The sequence below is a fragment of the Anoplophora glabripennis genome, unplaced genomic scaffold, assembly GCF_000390285.2.
Source record: "Anoplophora glabripennis isolate ALB-LARVAE unplaced genomic scaffold, Agla_2.0 scaffold379, whole genome shotgun sequence".
NCBI classification, from domain to species: domain Eukaryota; kingdom Metazoa; phylum Arthropoda; class Insecta; order Coleoptera; family Cerambycidae; genus Anoplophora; species Anoplophora glabripennis.
Window position 1 is genome coordinate 339,066 of NW_019416487.1, and position 19,821 is coordinate 358,886.

Consider the following 19,821-nt stretch of genomic DNA (forward strand, 5'->3'; position numbering starts at 1 on the left):
TAACAAAGGAACATAAATATTTCTCAGCAAACTTTATATCTAAAAAATTAGTTATAGTTGCAAAACTTTTGTAACATTACTAAAATAGAGATTAAAAACACGAACAGTGAGTAATAATGTAATTTCTATCACAGAACCTTCAAAATTGCATCCAACATTTTCTTTGACTTGGACGAGAGATGGGCGCGAGTGTCATTTCATTTCTTTAGAACTAAATTAACATAATTCTCGTTGTTTTACCAGTTCGCATGATTTACGGATTTTAAATAAAGGATACAAATCTTCACGAGGATAATACGATATATTTGCTATAAATAATTAATATATTTTACATAGTTTACACACAATTTTTTGAACGCGTACACATTTTTACCAGAATTTGATGCGCAATATCTCCGATGTCCGCGAGGCCTGTAGGTTCGCAGTGTGTACAACTGCTAGTCAATTATTAGCGCTGTTGCCACATCTACATAATCTTTATGCGTTCATTAAATATAATTTAATACTACCTAAATATGATACTTTTATGTTGTTAATTAGTCAATATGTACGCTATGTGCATATGAGTAGATTTCTTTGCTATATAGATAATGTTTATCGCAAATAATTTCAATAGAATTTAATCTTTTCAAGTTGGTAGCGGGCTTTAGTCCCATAAGAAAAGCATAAGACCCCCCCCCCTGCGCTCCTCACTTCCCTCGGACCCCGATATACCTCCTTAAATAGTCGAGTTAATTAAATGTTTAAAATCTTTCAATATTGCAGAAAATAAGGAAAATATTCACTAGAAAGGTCCGTTAAATCTTGAACCGTCGACGTATGCAATATTTCAATTATTTACGTCCCTCACCTGAACAGCGGCCGAGCGGCCCAAGCGAACGGCATCCGGTACTTCCCCAACCTCTGGCAGCAGACGGCGATATTCTTGTACACCTTCAAACTGATCTTGGGGTCCTTGTGGGCCTTCACGTAGGGCTCGCTGCTCTGACAGATCCCGCCCTGCAGCACCTTCTCGATCCTCACGACCAGGAAAATGTCCGGGTGGGGATTCGTGATGCTCAGCAGCGCCTGACGGGGGTACACCAACCACTCGGAGGGTAAACTCTGCGGCAGCTCCAGCTTGATATGGCTCTTCGTCTCACTACAGAAACCGTTACTAAAAGTGTTCCTTATACTAGTACTATTAACATCGAAATGGAAGTTTTCAGTCAGTTTCCTTCCATTTTTGGCATCGTATAGGCACAGCGTCGTGTGGTACGGCTCGACTTGGCATAGGTTCTCCTTCTCGTCCACGGCCTGCAGCTTCAACTTGATGCTCTCGCACTTGAGGAACACCCGGTGGCCGAATATCTCTCTGTACGGTTCGACTTGGTCCTGACTAGAGTTCTGCGACTTGAGATTCATCGCTAGGCTGGGGTAGAGGTCGAATATCTTCGAACGGTGGTCCTTGCGTGCCGCTGCTATGCTGACGTCCGTCTCTCGGGCGTACCGCATCAGCTGGGGGTTCATGCTCTGCTCGAGGCCCTTCAGCGTGCCGAACGGCTGCACTTGGGGGGATGGCGGCGGAGTGCTGCGTTCTGTGAAGCGATATTATGGATTGTAACTAAAATACATTTTTTAATTAAGAAATTCAGAAATTTAATATAAAAAGAGTATCAACTCGGTTTCTATACAAAATTATTTGGTTTCATTATGATTTAAATATACAATATTCCTAAAACGTGATATAAAAAAGATTAATTATAGGGACGTTAAATAATTCCTCGCTAGTCGTGACGAAATGGATACAAGAAAAATTTATAGATTAAAAAAACTAACCTCTTTCCAAGGAAGCGGCTCGCTTTTCTTCCTGGATTTTATTCTGCTGCAGAACAGAGCTTAACTTATTCAGCCAGTCCTTGAGATCAGATTCATTGTCTGCAGCCAGTAAATACGACTTGTGTCCAGACGTCATACGCAATTCGAAGCAGAATCGGCCCCGTTTCAAATTCTAAAATGTTAGCGAGAAAATTAATATCAGGCGTCTGGAAACTATGAGCAAAAAATTTGGAGACGGGTTCTACCCTTGCAAATAATATTTTATTAAAAAGCTTTTTTCAATGACAATGATGATGTCCAGCGTTGAATTATGCCTACACGTACGTCACAAGATTGATAACTTATTTTGAGGTTATGTATCTGCGTTAATATTAGTTTTTGAAAAACACGAGCAGAAATCTTCCACAAAATCTTTTGCCCACAGTTTCCAAACACCCCGTATATATTACCTACCTTCACGACGTCTGTGCAAAAATCCATTACGATAGTAACCTTGGCCTCGCCCTTCTTCTCGTCCTTATACATTTCTAAAATATAAGTACCGTCCACCTCTTGCCGCAAATAGCAATACCTTCTTTTGAAGCTTTTTGAGCCGATGTTTACAAATGACCTTTCGGATCCTACAGAAATTCTAATCACTCCTGCTTTTTAAAAATATATAAAATATATAAATCTTACCTATTTCTGGTCCCTTTAGGAGAAAACCTTCCTTCGTGATGTTGTCCAACTGCGGTTTCAGGTCGTCCACAGCATCCGTGTCAATATCAACCTCATATACCTCCTCCTGAAATTTTCCCTCCTGTAATCTAAGTGGTAGATCGGCGTAACTTCCCGAATATGCATTGTACTTGTAGTGTATCAAGTTCCAATTTGTAGAATAGCTACTGATGCACTGCTTGGTAAAAAGACCGCAGCTTTCAGTCTCGCTGATGGAGGGGATATTCTGCGATACCGTTCGAAATCTCCGAGGCAATACAATTGGCTAAAAGATATATTTTATTTAAATACATAATGATGTAAGCATTATTCAAATATTTAATACGTTAATACCTACTTAATATGTTATCAATTTCTATAATATCTTTAAATGTGGTTTTAGTTCCGGTAAACTTTATCACAAATAACGGGTTTTTCACATTTTTTGGAGTCGTTAATATAACATTAATATATTTTAACTATATTAAAGTCAATAATTTCTTTTATTAAAACACAAGTCTTCTGTCTACTTACCGATATATCATCTGTGGGATAGAGCAACAGCTCTCTTTGGGGGTCATTTTGCAAGACGGTCTTGTTTTTTATCACAAATTTCTCAAAATCTAATGGTTCAACTAGATGTGGCTTGGTCTGTAAAAAATTATAAACCAAATATAAATACATTTATAAGTCAAACAAACGGGTTTTTAGAACAAGGCCAATGTGTCAGTAGAAAACATGCGTCCTATGTACAGTAATCTATTATCATATCATTCCTTACATTACTTCCTGTGCATATCAATTAATATATCCACTGTGTAAATGGAAACTGTTTTATAAAATTAACTAATTAACAAGCATCAAGAAACATTTCTGAATAGGAAATTGAAATAGTTGCAATTAAATGTAAACAAAATTTTGGAATTACTTGAATTAGACTGATGTATAATTTTTGCTATATTTAGTGATGCCTGAAGAAGTTACAAATTCTACAATAATGTTTTTGAGGCAGAAAGCTGAGAAGATAAAAATAACTGAAGATCGAATTAAAAATATTTTCCATTTCCAGCCAACTACGTCGTGCATATTTGTTTATGTTCGCGCCTTTAGAGACGCAGCAAATGAAAGTAGGCGTAACATTACAAAATTAAGCAATTATGTAATAAAAACTTAATATGAAAATTCTACAGAGAATGGCTTGTGTCAGTTTCAAATGTACGTATTTAAACGAGTGAGTTTTTAACTGCTACGAGTTTGTATTTTCGCTTACTTGCACAGTGCTCTCCCTAACGACTTGCGAGACCGTCTCCCTTAATTGTGCCGCAGTTCCAGGTTTCCCTAACCCACGGGCGAACTTCCTTTCACTCATATTTTCACTTGACACCGTATCGTTTCATAAAACCTAAATAATATTTGTCATTATTTACACCCATTGCGTTAATTGCACGATCGACCGATCGTGGAAGGCATTGCAGTAAGAAAATGACAGAAAACCTGTTGTCAAATGAAAGTTACCGAGCAGCCTTCAGCGAGGCGCGATGAAAAAATGCATTTTTAACATTCCTCGGGGTTATCATAATATTGATAAATGAGAGTGCTTCTCGGGAACACGTCACTGAACTGCTATTAATTAAATGGGAACGATTAATAATAGCTTTTTATTGATTTGCCCCTGTTGACGAGCCGTTTATTGCTTGTTTATTGGCCGAATCTGATACTCCTGTGTCTAACGCAGCGTCTCCGCAACTTTAAATTTTTACTATATGAAAATTGCATTACCTGCCATTATATAGGATGTTCGGAAGCGAATGAGAGAAATTTCAAGGATAGTTTCTCTGAATGAAAATAAATCCGTTTAGATTTTAGATCAGTGTAGAGGGTGAGAAAAATAGTTGTTTATAAGATATGATAGGAGACAGGAGATAGGAAACACTACGTTGAACAGACAAATTATGTTATATATGAACTAGTACAAAAAGAACTTAACCCCTTCCAGTTTTTTTTTAAATTATAATCCATTAACTTATGGACACCCTGTATATAATTTAAAATATTGCGTACTGTAATCGTAACCTTAAACACTGTCTACGAGTTGGTATTTGTCAGCTGTCAACACTGTCAACTATAAAGCTAAACGAAAAATTAAAAAAAATCCAAAAAATCCTAAGGATTGTGGGAAGGTCATTCGATGTTGCGATTTTCGAAGATGCGAACGAATAGTGAGTTTTTATTTTAAGAAGCCAGTAATCGAAATTGATACAAATCAGTGACGCGCAGTACAAATTAATGGAAATTTATTACTTTGGGTCCCGAAAATTGTGTGCTCTGCTTGATAGTGTTATTTTAGACTTTCCATCTACCGAATTCTAATTTTAGTTTTTGTGGCTTCATTTTAGAGAGCCACTGACCCAAATAATGCCGTCTTAAGAACCGAAAGAATTGTATTACCTAGCCTACAAATCCTTGTAGGAATGGAAGACGAATTAGACGATAAAATCATTTACCAAACATATGTGTCTCACGTGAAAATTATGTCCCGCATAGCATGGGGTGTACCCTTAAAGTTGTCCCATATAACCTTTACGTCCCAAATTTGGAGGCTAATGAAATTATATGTGTTAAAACCCGAGTTTATAATGCTCGGGGCTGTGATCGTATTTATTTTGGTTTACATGCAAGCAGTTGATGTATGGAGTCGTAATTTGCTAGGGAGGCTGCAGTATACCATCCACAGAGCAGGAGCAAAGTCTAAGGCGGATAAACTGAACTTCTTCAGTAACACCGATGTAGAGAAGGCCAGTTGGCAGATGAAGGTAGGGGCCATAGCGGCATATGCAGTGCAAGGCAGGAGACCCAAGATGGAAGATAGATTCGTTATCAACGATAATATTAACAACACAGGTGTTGCCCTTTTCGCGGTGTTTGATGGTCATGGTGGCGAATTTGCTGCCAATTTTGCCAAAGAAAAATTAACTCAGAACTTGTTCAACAGAGTTATTGAAATTAAGGGATTAATTACTGGGAAAGAGGCTCCACCAGCTATAAAACACTACGAGGGGGAAGAGAAGAAAGATCCCGAGAAACCAGTAACTCCGACATTGCCTGAACGCAGGAAGAGTTTTCGTCGTACTAGTTCCACGACAGACGAGTGTATTAAAGGTGCCAAAGAGATAACCGACTTAGAGTTGTTGAGTAAACTAGACAATATCAAACCCATCACACGTGATTCCAGACCACTGAAGCTCACTCCTAGTTTCAAGAAGCAACCTGCTACGAGCTATTTCGATAAATTCGGCACCGTTAACTACGGGAAACTGATCACTGACGAAGTACTAGCCGCCGACGAAAGGTTGGTAGAAATTGCAAAAAAAAGCTTGGACGTTGCCGGGACCACCGCCTTGATAGCAATGCTGGAGGGTCACCGATTAGTCGTGGCGAACGTCGGAGACTCCAGGGGCGTGATGTGTGACGGTAAAGGTAACGCAATTCCCTTGTCCTTCGACCACAAGCCCCAGCAGATGCGAGAACGCAAACGGATTAAGGAAGCGGGCGGTTTCGTAACTTTCAACGGCGTGTGGAGGGTGGCGGGCATCTTGGCCACATCCAGAGCCCTAGGGGATTACCCGTTGAAAGATAAAAAGCTGGTGATCGCAGATCCAGACATTTTAACGTTCGATTTAAGGGACCACAAGCCGTCGTTTCTTATACTCGCATCTGATGGGTTGTGGGATACGTTCTCGAACGAGGAAGCCATCACTTTCATAAAGGAACGACTGAACGAACCCGATTACGGTGCTAAAAGCCTGACTTTACAGTCTTATTATAGGGGATCGTTGGATAACATAACGGTCATAATAATTAATTTTAAGGACAACGCCTACAGTTCATTCGGGAACGGGACCGATAAAAATACTTAAGAGACGTTTGCTGGATTATTTGGGGGATAGTGTTACACTGCTATTTTTATATAAACGTGTGCTCATTTAACCGTAGGAGTAATCAAAATTTTTTAATGGCCAGTAATGTGTCTTGTATATCGCTGTGATTTAAATATCGTAAGTAGGGTCGTTCTGGATACGAGATTTTCCGTAGGTACTCGCAAATGCAAATATTAACAAATAACTATAAATAAATCGAGAACATTCAGAACATCCCTAATCGTACAGTTTATTTTTCTTTTGTCTATGACAAAATAGTTAGATCTCTGTATTTCTCTCGCTACGTCCTTTCTTCTGTTTTCAAATTGCCGACTACCTTAAAAAAAAAAAACAAAAAAATATCGGTGGTTTGAAAATAAAAATCATGTTAAAGTTGCATCGTTGTTGGTCTACAAGTATTTTTGCTCAATATTTATAGGATATTGTACCTGTTTTTATTAGTGTATTGTACACCGTGTTTGTTTTGTTTGGGGCGAACGATTCTAGAAAAAAAAATCTTTCCGTTGAATTAAACGAATTTCGTCAAAGTTTAAAAGAGCTCTTGGACCGCACTCAAACAAAATAAACACACTCTATATATAAAGTTGTTGGTGTTGCCTTTTAAAATAAATGTTAAATGTATTATTTCCGTTACTTCAAAAATAAACGGTACCCATAAAAAACATCCGATAGAGCGTTGTAGTGGTGCCAAAGGAACCGTTAACTAAGCGTACGACTGTAAGGTTTGTTCCGTTTGTTATTTGCTGTGTAATAATAAAAAAAATACGTTAAAAACTTTGCAATCGTTTTATTTTCCATATTTTACAAATTAATCGCTCTTAGGTATAAATTAAAAAACGCTAAACGTAACATACAAAATAACTATAGCATAGAATTGTAATTGTATATACAATATAAATAAATGCGTTTTATTTAAAGTGAAACGGGTCACACTTTAAAAAGCACTTTTCTTATCTTAGGGCAAATTAGATACTTAAATTTAGCCGTCGATCCACGTCGTGACCAAAGTGTACATAAAAACGAGTATAAATTTATTCTAAAGTATTTCAAATTCATGGTCGGAGTCAAAGTGCCGACTCGAAGGTTGGAAATCTGGAAAAAAGTATGTCAATCGTTAAATTACTGAAAGTAAAGGGGCATAATAGGAAAAATTAAAAATGAGTAACATTTACTTCAAAGCAATCCTATAACGTGCACATTTTTTGTACCAAAATCATGTAAAAAAAAAAATTTTTGAGGCATAATTTTTACAATGGTGCTTTGTAATGGTAGTACAGCACTATGTGCAACTTAAAAAAGTTTTTATTTTCAATAAAACTACTTTTGTGGAAGTTCATTTATTTTTGGGGTCAAATAGCGAAAAATTATTGTTAGTTTTACGGAACAATTTTTTAGGCAATGAAAATTAACTTTTCGTGATGCCTAATGCAAAAACTAAAACCTAATTATTTAACAAAAAAATATAAAATTAGTTCTAATTTCGTTATTTCATTTTACCTATAAAATTACATAAAATTTGGTCTACGGGGGTTTTTGGGGTCGCTGATCACGGATCCGAGATCAATTTTACAAAATTCAAGATGGCAGATCCAAGATGGCCGACGAAATTTTGAAAAAATAACAGATTCACATCAAATTTGGTACAAGGGGGTTTTCGAGGTCACTGATCACGAATCCGAGATCACATTTACAAAATTCTACCCGTGAATAGATCTTTTACAGAAAAAAGTACAAGAGATAGCCGAAAAAAGTAGAATAACACATAATTGGGTACTCAGGTTATAAAGTAAAATATTACAAAATAAGTTTCGCAATTCTGACCTCAAATACGTAATCAGCGACCCCGATAACCCCCGTATACCAAATTTGCTGCGATTCTGTTATTATTTGAAAATTTGGTCGGCCATTTTGGATCCGCCACCTTGAATTTTGCAAAATTGACCTCGGATTCGTAGTCAGCGACCCCGAAAACCCCCATATACCAAATGTGGCGCGAATCTGTTATTCTTTAAAAATTCGTGATATCTGACTGTAATTGACCCGTTTTTTTGAGGTTATTAAAAGAACCATTAATGCTGACCGCGGATTCACGTTGGGCGGGGTCCTAGCCATATAAATGAACATTTGAATATAGAAAAAAAATTGTTTGTATTTTTTCTAGCACTTTTTCATGAATTTTTGCTAATTTTTACCTGTTTTTTTGAGGTTAGGAAATTCCTGTGATGTGATAGCTCAATTCTGACACCGGATTCGTGATCGGGAGGCAAAAATACTTCGGATAATATATGTTGCATGAAAAGTACAGACTATTTTTTTGTGTGTGACCGAGTTATTTAAAAAACAGAAATATGAAAAAATTAACTCTGACCTCATTCCTAAAAAAATATTAAATATTAAAAAATTAATCAAAAACGTGTTATCAGAATATCATTATTTCAGAAACCGAGAAAAGTGTGACAAAAAATGCATGGTTTACTATTTTAGTTGAATCCCTACAAGGTATACCAAATTTCGAGGAAAAAACTATTTTTTTCTTTCACCCTGTATATGCTGAAAACTGAAATTTCAATAAAAATGTATAACTTAGCATCGTTACTGAAAAATAAAACTACAATTAACAAAAAAGTGTCAAAATCGAATTACCCGTTCCTGAGAAAATTAGTTTTGAAATTATATTTAAATTTTTTTTTATATACAGAGTATCGCTCTTAAATGTGATACAAGCCTCTAGCTTAGTTTTTTGACTGAAATAAAAATTTACAGGCTTGTATCATATTTAAGCGCGACACCCTGTATAAGAGGGAACTTAATTCTTATTTTTCTATCGAAATGCTAGAATTTTTACCTGCAAAAGAGGCAGGTCCGGCTTCTATGGCATTTTCCAAAGTTGGGGACCACTCTTTGGGCTTGTTGTAGCACACCTCGAATAACGGCTGCTTCTCGGGATCTATCAGTTCCGTTTTTATCCTTTGACAGAGATCGTTGAAGTCTCCCTCAGTTCTGCAGAAAAAGCACTACAAAAGAGACGATACGTTATCCAGAGACGCCGACACATCGAGAGCCAAAGCATTCTTACCACAGCTACCGACGGGTCCATCTTGAGTATATTTATCCTAGAAGCATATTTACAGTGGTAAGTCAAGTCCAGTTCGATCTGCTCTTCCGTTTCCTTGTTATCGACGAATCCCGTCTTTTGCGTGTTGTGTGGGTCCAGGTAGATCACCTCTTTTCCCACGCAACCGATGAAGTAAAGCGCCACGTTTGGTTTACCGCCTATCACCCCCAGGCTCTGCTTGAATTGGAAACATTTCTGAAACGAATAACGAAATGTCGTTTACGATCATCGCAAAAAAAAATTGTCTCACCTGGACTGCGCTGATGTAAATAGGATTAATTTCTGAAAGTCCTAGTCTCAAAGGCACTATAAGTAACAAGGGTTTCCACTCTCTAACTAAATTTGTACCATCAATTTTTGATTGCGGCAGACACATCTCCCCTATAACATGAATAAAAAATTTTCTTCTGTCTCGATCTAATTTTCACGCAACACTTACTGATGTCATTAATAACTATAGTGTTATCGAGGGCGACATGGATAGCTAAACGACTCCATTCATCGTATTTTACTAGTTTCCTAAAACAAATAGTAAATTTTACAGCTTCTTTAAACTTCACAGCTTTAAATTTAGATTTACATATATTTTAAAGTCATACATATTGTACTTCTGCGTAATTTCTTTGAAACTGAACCGATCAACTTGAAATTTGGCAGATAGTTAGAGAAAAGGTCAATGAATATTAGTGACATAGCGCCGATTGACGCTTCCACCCTGTTGGGGGTTGACACCCCTTCTCGAGGGTGGATATTTAGTTTCAAGAATAACGCTGGAAATCGATAGGGAATCAAATTTTGAGCAAAGAATATTCAAAGAATTTTTTCGAGAAGTCAATAGTTTTTTAGTTATTTGTGATTGAAAACTTGGAATTGTGAGTGAAAAAAAAAAAAACACTTTTTCAAAGTATTTTTCGCGAATAACTCAAAAACTACGCATTTTATTAAAAAAAGTGTAATGAACAAAAATGTAGCTTATAAATAAACAAAGAAAATCGTTTTTTAAAAAGTGTTGTACGTCCTATACAAAGCGAAATATGGTTAGTAAAAGGGGACTTGTTTTGGGGGGAATACTCGAATCGATGTATTAAACGTCAAATAACGGAAAAAGGATTAATTACGTGTATAACGCTCCGGAAGTTTTTTGTAGTACTCAATAAGACCTTCAAAATGAGCACTTATAAAAGTTAATTAGAGCAAAATTGAAGGAGTTATCGTTAAAAACAGATGGGTTGCTCATATTTTTTAAGGAAAAATGTGCAGTAAACGCTGTACCATTTCCATCAGAATTAAAATTAATCGTAGACCCTTTACAATTAGTTTTGTTTTAGTGTTTTTCATACGATCCTGAAGTTAGACCGGTTTAGAATGCGTATTTTTTTAATAATGTACTGTAAAAGTTGAAATCGTATTTTTCATTATTCAAACAATAATTGCCTTATTTATACAGGGTGTCTCATAATTAGCTGCCAACCCTGAACAGGCCGATTCTATGATCAAAACTAAGTAAAAAAGTTCATATGAACATGGGTCCGGAAATGCTTCCTAAGGGCACAGGGACCCATTGAAGAGGGAGGAATGGAAATCATTTTTTTGCAATATCTCTCAATCGCGTTGTGATAAATGAATGAAATTTGGTATACACAGCTAAATTTTGATGAGCAATTTGATGGACTAATCCATTTATTTCCACAAGGTCCATTGGGGTGGGTACGGGGGGGCCCTTGGTACTTTGCGTGTGTAACTTTTTCATCTTTGACTTTTTAACAAATTGGACAGCAAATTCCGTTTTCCCGAACTGTTTTACGTTAAAAAGGTACTCTTGTTTCAAATCGTTATCTTTAACGGTTTCTGAGAAAATCGCTCTTGAATTAATCCCACTTTGGTCAATTTCATAGTAATTTAAACAAAAAAAATTTTTTTGTTTAAATTTAATCTAATTTTAATAAAAAAATAATAATAAAAAATTAAATTAAATAAAAATTAATCCTTTAAATGGAAAAGAGAGGAAAGGAAAATTATTATTATTATTTTTTGTTTAAATTACTATGAAATTGACCAAAGTGGGATTAATTCAAGAGCGATTTTCTCAGAAACCGTTAAAGATAACGATTTGAAACAAGAGTACCTTTTTAACGTAAAACAGTTCGGGAAAACGGAATTTGCTGTCCAATTTGTTAAAAAGTCAAAGATGAAAAAGTTACACACGCAAAGTACCAAGGGCCCCCCCGTACCCACCCCAATGGACCTTGTGGAAATAAATGGATTAGTCCATCAATGCTCATCAAAAAATTTAGCTGTGTATACCAAATTTCATTCATTTATCACAACGCGATTGAGATATTGCAAAAAAATGATTTCCATTCCTCCCTCTTCAATGGGTCCCTGTGCCCTTAGGAAGCATTTCTGGACCCATGTTCATATGAACTTTATTACTTAGTTTTGATCATAGAATCGGCCTGTTCAGGGTTGGCAGCTAATTATGAGACACCCTGTATAATAACTCTGAAATTATGAGATACGTAAAAAATGATACGACAACAAAAATGTAGCTTGTTTTTCAAAATATTTTGCTATTTTTTTATTCCTATAACATAAAAAATAAAAGAGATATCGCCGCCTGAAGTATCCATTTTAGTGAAAAAATGATCTGTCTCAAGCCTTTCGATCCTTTTCCTTTAAAAAACGATGTACTTAAAAGGTTTTATATGCAAACGATCTTACAGCTCTTGAAATTATCTTTAAAATGTTTTTTTGTAGGATACTATAGCGTCAAAATTAACCGAGTTATGGTAAAAAAACCAGTGACATTATTTCGGGGCAAAATAGGCTTTCTCATTTTTATATATTATATATTATACAAATAAAATAAGTAAAAAAATTTAGTGCGATTATTATTTATATGCAGCGTAGCAATTTTTTTTATGATTGATTATATTTAAAAATCGATTATAGTAAAAATATTTTACATTAATATTGGTAAAAGGGTAGTTGAAAATGGCAAAAGTAAAATATTCTTTCATAAACAATATAAGGCAATTTTGATTTTAAATTATTGCACAATTATAGCATTCCAAGATTTAAAATGTAATTTTTTATCACTTTTTTAGCACAGGGGTGATTTATAAGGGTTGAAAAGTGTTATGAGATACAAATTCTTTCACAAGTAATGAGGGAATTTTTAATTTAAATAATAGCATTCCAAGCTTTTAAAAAGTAATTTTTTATAATTTTTGTAAATACAGGGGAGGTTTTTAGGGGTTGAAAAGGAAAAATTCTTTTATTAGGTATAAGGTAACTCTTATTTTAAATAATTGCATGATTTAATCACTCCAAATCTTTAAAAAGAAATTTTTTATCATTATTTTTTGCATAAGGGTAGTTTTTAAGGGTTAAATAAAGGGTCGAAAAGATCAAATATATCATAAAACATGTTCGAGAATATGGAACATTATTTAATCTTTGTTTTTAAACAAGATTTTTATCAATAAAATGCTTAAAACTTAATTTTTTCAATTTTTTTCACTTAAAAAACAAAAAGCGTCAATCGGACTTATGTCACTTTTGAACTTGAGCCTAAGATGAGCATTATTCTAAATTTTCATGCAAATCCATGCAGTTTCAAAGAATTCGGAGGTTACAGCTGATTTTCAGCTTCAATGACTGTACTATAAGCAAATTTTGACTACTTCAAAACATGATTTTTTAAATGCAGAAACAGTATAGCTCTACTATCATGGATAAATTATCTTTGTACAAAATTGTGTTATGGCTGTAAGAAACAATAAGAATAGAATATACTCTAAAACTTACTTTAAAACCTGAGCTACCGTATTGGGCCCGAACCACTGCCCGACGGCTTTGCCCTCCGACGCGCCCATCAACGCTATCTGGTGGATAGAGTAAGGCGCTTGTCTCCTCTCCTGGAATTTTTTGAGGATCTTCAAGTACGTCGAATCCCTCGTCTGCGGATCCCAGAGCCAGTCTCTTCCCAGGTGTAGCCAGACCAACGCCTGGGCCAGTACCATCTGGCCGCATCGCAGCATACACCCCCATCCCTTGTCGGAAGTAAGTCCTTCTTCGCCGCCGATGGGTACGAAATTCTTGCGGTACGTTATCCATATTTTCGAGACTATATCTTGGCGAATTTTGTTTATGTCTGGAAAAAATACCAAGTTATTCAGCAAAACGAGTATTTAAACATAATCGTGAAATTTTAAAATTTGTTGCATTTTAGCAATTAATTTCATATTAGATTCAAATAAATAAAATAACAGATTGAATAAAATGTGGACATCTTTCATAGTTTAGGGCAAAGTATAAACGTAGCTGCTATATTTTATTAAAATTGAAAATTGAATGCTTTTTAGCAATTTTATACTAGATTCAATAAAAAAGATAACATTGACAAAAAACGTAGGAATTTTCCATTTAATTGTGATGTAAACTTTTAAATTTAACGCAAAGTATAAGCATAAATGTAAAATTCAATTATATTTAAAAATTTGATGCTTTTTGTCAATTAACTTCATGTTAGATTCCATGGAAAAATAAGACTAAAAAAATTTTGTGCCAATTTTACATTTAACTGAGAAGATATCATTCAATTTTTGAGTTTACTTACCTTATTTATACCGACTTGCAACTTTATAACTGAAAAATTGATGAGTCTAGGGCCAAGAGGTCATCGGTCTGTTTTTTATATTGATTATATACAACTTTAAATACATTTTTTTGGACGTTAAAAATTTTTTTTGTAAACAGCACCTATGTAATGTAAAACAAAAACTTCATACGTTATCTATCTTATACAGAGGCCATGTAATGAATTGTGACAGACTTTGCACACCTTTAAATGTTATTGGGTGTTTATTGAACCACAATCTTGGTATTATCATACATACCTTGTATAGCATTATACCTCTTCCCCAGTATCCACACAGGCTCGTTGGTCTTGGGTATATCATCGGGCTCCAACGTCGCCTCCAGGCACGCTTCAAACATACAATCCATTATATCCCTTGTGGCAACGCACATTTAACGTTTGGACAAAGCTATTCTTATATAACTGCCCTAATCTATTTCAAACACTTTCAGGAACATCTCGCAGAACAAGTATTGTTTTTGTTTCAGTTTGGGATGTCATCGCTCGCCATTAAATTTTGACAGATAACAGCTGATGACAATCCCAGGGATCGATTGTCAAACGAAGGGTCGTTCCTCGATTAAATTGATTTCCTACTAGGTTCGTGAAGGTCAAACGAGTTTACGCTATAAATAGTAATGATTAACTAACTACCCACTCTGGCCTAGAAGGTGACGCCTAATTTCGGCAGAAATAACTGTGGTACAGTTGGTAAAGTTGGTTGCCTAGCCTTCGTGATCGAAAAATGACAACTAACAGGGTTGGGTTAAGCAGGCAATTTTTATTTAGTATTTTTTTTATAATTTACTATTATATGTAATTAAGTTCAAAGGCTATATTAAAAATGTATAATAAAAAAACTATTTAGTTAAATAGTACAAGCCAAGCAAGTTAACAAAATAAAGGTAACCAATTAGCTGAATCTGTATTACACCAGTGGCGGAGACATTGGGGGACACCAACGTCAGAATTTTGACGCCACTGAATGCGTTGCTAATCGATAAAGCCATGATAAAGCCACTTGATTCATAACGGTATCTTAAAAAATTTGTATTTTGTATTTTGTGTTTTGTAACGCGTAATTTTTTAAGTTGTTTTTTTTAGTCTGTAACAAAATTTCTAGAACAGTTGAAATTGAACAAAGAGAAAGTAATAATAAAAGTGTTAATTTAAAAAATATATTTGTAGCAATTTTTTGTTTCAAATACAAATATAAAATACAATATAATCGTTGAGAATAAAAAAAAATCATTGCTGTAAATATTTTCAATTTTCTAAGGGACAAATTTTCAGGCAACTGAATTTTATGGATTTTTAATGATGTTTCAAATTGTATTTGTAATAATTTTTGTGAAACGAAAAGTTTTACAATTATTTATTCAACTAAGTAATTTTAATTTACATATACCACTAAACAAATTTTGATTAAAATGGAAGATCCCTTTTTTTCTTTAAAATACCATCGCGAATCAAATGATCTTATGGAATTTCCAAAATTCTCAGTAACATCGAAATGAGGTATTTAATGAGAGTCTCCTTGTATCTGCGTCACTGGTCGATATAACTGTACGCAAATTTAATGAATTTTTATACTTTTGTTTAGTTAAATCGAAACCTCAAGTTTCATTAATCTGCATCAAATATATTTCGACATATCTGCATATTTGTAATGTTTTTTAAAAACACCCTGTATCTTGCAAATGGTACAACTTTGGACTTGACAACTAGTCTATATTTGACCCAATAATCATATTTTGGGCTCAAGATTTTCATGCTACCTTTTGTGCTTCTTTATTTTAAACTGCAGAAATAGGTTAGCTAATGTCTGTTGTGGCTTATTAGATGAGTTTATCTTTGTCAAAGAGGTGATATTACAAACATGGAGTGAGATTAATTTCTTTGGAAGTTTACATTATTTAATTAATTAGGTAAATATGTCAGTTGTGTTTTTTTCATTAATAATTAATAATATTTAATAATACCTATATACTTAACATTTTTCCCTTACAATATCATTATTAGCTTGTTTTTGAAGTTGCTTTTTAGCACACGTAGATATTTTTGGTATTGGAGTAAATATATCAGAGTTTTAAGAAAACATTTGGACTTGGTTTGGCTTAAAAATACATTGAATACCTACTTTTAAAAAATTAATTAGCTTTTCTTCATTTGTGCAGAAATTGTTGCCGATAATTAAAAACGAAAACTGGTGTTAACATAAACATCAATGAAAAATTGAATAATGATTTTAAAAGAAGTATTTATTTCTCCTTTTTATACAGGTCTAAACACATGATAAGTACCTTATTAATTTCCTAGAAGTTTACAACAAAATTTAATGAATAATTTGTGAACTGGTATAGTATGTGATAGTATAGCAGCCTTTATTAGTAAGAAGTTATAAAAATAGAAAAATATTAATCAATCACGGTTTTTACTAAGTACCTATTTACTAATAAACTTCATGCTGTATTAATCTAACGTCCTTCAGCTATTTCTTGTTTGTGTAAATACAAGTCTAAATATTTCATCTTATTTTATGAGGCTAAATTGTAAACACATTCCAAAGTACACCTACATCTCTGTATTTTAATTAAGCTAAATGTAAGTGAGGTGGTTCTGTTCTATATCTTTACATATCGCATCAATATTCGTCCATATTTGATGTTTTTATAGAAGTAGGTCACATAAAACGTCATTGTATTGATGTTTTAATCCTTATACGAGTGTTCAACGTTTGAGTTTAATAATAATTGTCATAATATCAGAAAATAAATCATCAAATACTGTAGAATACATAAAGTGTAATTTATAGAAAAATATATAGCTGCATTTTATAAAATGTAAAAGGTTTCCATAATGAATTTTGAAAATTTACCTAATGTAAAATAATATGAACCAGTAAATTTATCAGATGTAGCATTTTAGGGGTAAAAGTATGATAGGTACCTATTCTGTATCTTCTTCTCTCTATTCTTGGCATGCACATGGACACCTGCTGCCTCAACTTACTCCTTTGCATCTCTAAAAATAACCGTGACCTTCTTGGAATTAGAGATTCGAGAGTAGTCATGTAAAAATCGTGTTTGTCGAATCCTGGTCTTGCCCGTAAGAATAACCACGTACCCGCACGGGCGAAATTCGAGATGGTATCAATAAATCAAATTCGGATACTGAAAAGCCAGTCCGCGCTATCGCAAGCTTCAATTTTAATTATTTACACAGAAGAGTTAGCACCAACTCGCTAGGATCCTTGCCAATAGATCACATGCCGTAGAATTTGGAATGGCCAAGATTCCGCGCCATCCTAGTGTGAACACGATTCGCCCGTTAGGCAGCGAATTACGGTCAAGTTTATTATAAACACGCTGGTTGCCGTCATTTTACTTTTATCCTCGTTTAATCTGATTAATTCACACAGGTAAGGATAAACCGGCGAGATCGACGGATATGCAAATCCTCCTATTGTGTTCTGCAATTATACCAAGTGTCTTTTCATCTCTAATTATCTCCCATTGTTTAAGGTCATCCCACAGAAGCGATAGATAATCCACTACGTAACACTGCCCGAGTGCACTACTGCGAGTACTCCATTCACGCGAACACCGAGGATTTGATTTTTTTATCGGCGTTTTGTTTGCCGCACGCACACTAGGCACTAGGCGGAATGCCGCCCATTTCTCGCGATAAAAACAGCGTGGCTCACTAGTTTGGCATTCATTTTTATCTAACGAACATCAACGGAACATTTGAACGGCGTTCTCCGGTAGATGGCAACAACCTATCGATTCACAGCCACAGCCAACCCCTATTCCCGAAACGCTTCGCCGGGGTACGATAACCTCGTTTTCTATCCGCGGGATATAATTAGAAATAATTACGGGTTTTGACTATTTTTAAGCCACAGACGGCCGAATTACATAGAGTAAATGTCAAAAGAGTCACGGCCCGCCCACACCGAGCACAAAATATGGATTCGATATTTCATCAGGTATTGATTATTCCTCAAGTCTGACGGCGTTTCGCATAGCTGAGCAGGTAGCACAATAGTACACGGTTTAATTGTTGCCTATGAGTAGGTAGGTAGGTAGGTAGGTAGGTGTAGGTAAACAATCGTCTTTGGATACAGGCGAAAAATTGAGGGATTGCACTGAACCATTACTTTTTTATTCAGCCGTTACCACCATCGCGACTATTGTGTTCAGATAATACAGAGATGTAAGGAGTTAATTTAAAATTGTATTTAAACCTGTTTAAACAGTAATTAGTAGGTAAGTGAGAAAAGATATTTTTAAAACAACGCGATTGTGACAACAAATTGAGATCGTATAACTAAAAGAAAAATTAACATCGTCAAATACAGGGTGTTTTGGAAAAAGGTGCCGCAAATTTAGCGACATACAGAATATCAAAAAGTTTAGTTTTTAGTTTAGCAAATAACCCGCTGAATATTACAAATATAAAATGTGTATCATATTGGTGGTGCCTCTCATATTTCAGTGATATTTATACATATACAGTAGTTTTAGTAATTTTACTGATTTTGTGGACTTATTGTTACAATACTACGTAAGTAGTGGTAGTAGACCACTTTACGAGGACAGGACAGGTAAATACAAAATTTAGTATAAATAAAAAGCACCTTTATAGGGATAGCCTAGTTGCTACCATTTCTAAAACACATACTAGTTGTTTTATATCCAAAAATTTTTAGAAACCTCTAAAATGATACGCCTATAGAATAGTATTCCTATTTCCCGGCCCACTGATCTCCAAATTGACAATATGCCTACAATTTTGGCAACGGTATGTAAGTAGGTATGTACGTTTTTATCTACGAACTGTCTAAATTTTGTTCGTGCAACTCTCTTGATTTCGACAATGCCTATGTATTCAGCCACGAAAATTGAATAATTTCAAATATTTCGAATTTTCACCACCAAGAACGGCGGTGACAACATTTTTAACATTAAGACGATGTTTCGCATTGTATTAGCTATGTCCTGTCCAAATTTGGTTAGTGCAGCTCTCTCGGTATCAAAAATCCAATACCTATGTATGATTTCAGTCACAAAAATTGTATAATAGTATAATAGCTGTTTTACATTGACAATTTATTCATGAATAAATTGACGAAGTTCTTCATGAATTAATTCACGAATTTATTGGTAAACACTGTGGTTTTACACTGCTACAGACTTTGTCAAGTTTTTTGTTTTTTGACGTATGAATCAGTTCTACCAATGAATCAAAGAAGCAAATAAATTTCAAAAATTCCACTCATAATTGTAGTGATACATCAGCGGTACCGTTTTGACACATATTATATAAATATTAGTTTTTGTAAGTAACAAATCAGTAAAAACAATGCAAAACTAGTACGACGCCGCAATTATTTACATATTCCAATAACATAACCTCATTACTGATCTGAGGCTGGAAATCTGTTGGGTTGGCACTTCTGAACTTCACGAAAAAATTGACGAAAATTAGAACGTGCTCTACTTCGTCAAGAACTTGATGAATATAAATTCATGAGGTTATTTGACAGCAGATTTGGTGCATTACACTTGTCCAATTTCTTGATGAAGCGACTTTGACAATTAATTGAT

The 19,821-nt window shown here is 34.7% G+C and overlaps 3 protein-coding genes across 4 annotated transcripts in view; 1 reads left to right on the forward strand and 2 right to left on the reverse strand.

Annotated features, from left to right (window-relative positions):
* The window catches only part of LOC108906196 (dedicator of cytokinesis protein 9), a 22,496-nt gene extending 18,613 nt beyond the window's left edge, over positions 1 to 3,883 (reverse strand). The window contains exons 1-6 of the mRNA XM_018709402.2: positions 3,785 to 3,883; positions 3,049 to 3,165; positions 2,497 to 2,800; positions 2,272 to 2,438; positions 1,819 to 1,990; positions 851 to 1,577 (exon numbers count right to left, since the gene is read on the reverse strand). Of these exons, the coding sequence (XP_018564918.1) occupies positions 851 to 1,577; positions 1,819 to 1,990; positions 2,272 to 2,438; positions 2,497 to 2,800; positions 3,049 to 3,165; positions 3,785 to 3,883 (1,586 nt within the window). The remainder of the gene's footprint in view (positions 1 to 850; positions 1,578 to 1,818; positions 1,991 to 2,271; positions 2,439 to 2,496; positions 2,801 to 3,048; positions 3,166 to 3,784) is intronic.
* Positions 3,608 to 7,229, forward strand: LOC108906197 (protein phosphatase 1L). Of its 2 annotated transcripts, none has more exons than XM_018709405.2 (2): positions 3,608 to 3,729; positions 4,911 to 7,229. In XM_018709405.2, the coding sequence occupies exon 2, from the start codon at positions 4,986 to 4,988 to the stop codon at positions 6,429 to 6,431; it is 1,446 nt and encodes a 481-aa protein (XP_018564921.1). In that variant the 5' UTR covers positions 3,608 to 3,729; positions 4,911 to 4,985; the 3' UTR covers positions 6,432 to 7,229. The 2 variants fall into 2 exon arrangements, with proteins under 2 accessions (XP_018564921.1, XP_018564920.1); XM_018709404.1 differs by lacking the exon at positions 3,608 to 3,729 and adding an exon at positions 4,607 to 4,733.
* A 67-nt stretch (positions 7,230 to 7,296) lies between these two features.
* Positions 7,297 to 18,129, reverse strand: LOC108906199 (cysteine protease ATG4B). Its single transcript, XM_018709412.2, has 8 exons — positions 17,159 to 18,129; positions 14,469 to 14,558; positions 13,378 to 13,723; positions 10,007 to 10,086; positions 9,818 to 9,948; positions 9,529 to 9,762; positions 9,298 to 9,466; positions 7,297 to 7,544 (listed from the first exon to the last, which is right to left on the reverse strand). Exons 1-8 carry the CDS (start codon positions 17,280 to 17,282, stop codon positions 7,489 to 7,491), a joined length of 1,230 nt encoding a protein of 409 aa, XP_018564928.1. The 5' UTR covers positions 17,283 to 18,129; the 3' UTR covers positions 7,297 to 7,488.
* Positions 18,130 to 19,821: the final 1,692 nt, after the last annotated feature.

What these genes read in the sequence shown, in the direction of transcription:
- LOC108906199 (XM_018709412.2), bottom strand. Translation starts at nt 17,282, where the DNA reads ATGACTACTCTCGAATCTCTAATTCCAAGAAGGTCACGGTTATTTTTA. An exon ending in TATAGTTATTAATGACATCA is followed by an intron (nt 9,949 to 10,006) that starts GTAAGTGTTGCG and finishes TTCATGTTATAG; the next exon opens with GGGAGATGTGTCTGCCGCAA. An exon ending in CGGACCTGCCTCTTTTGCAG is followed by an intron (nt 7,545 to 9,297) that starts GTAAAAATTCTA and finishes ACTTTTTTCCAG; the next exon opens with ATTTCCAACCTTCGAGTCGG.
- LOC108906197 (XM_018709405.2), top strand. Translation starts at nt 4,986, where the DNA reads ATGGAAGACGAATTAGACGATAAAATCATTTACCAAACATATGTGTCT.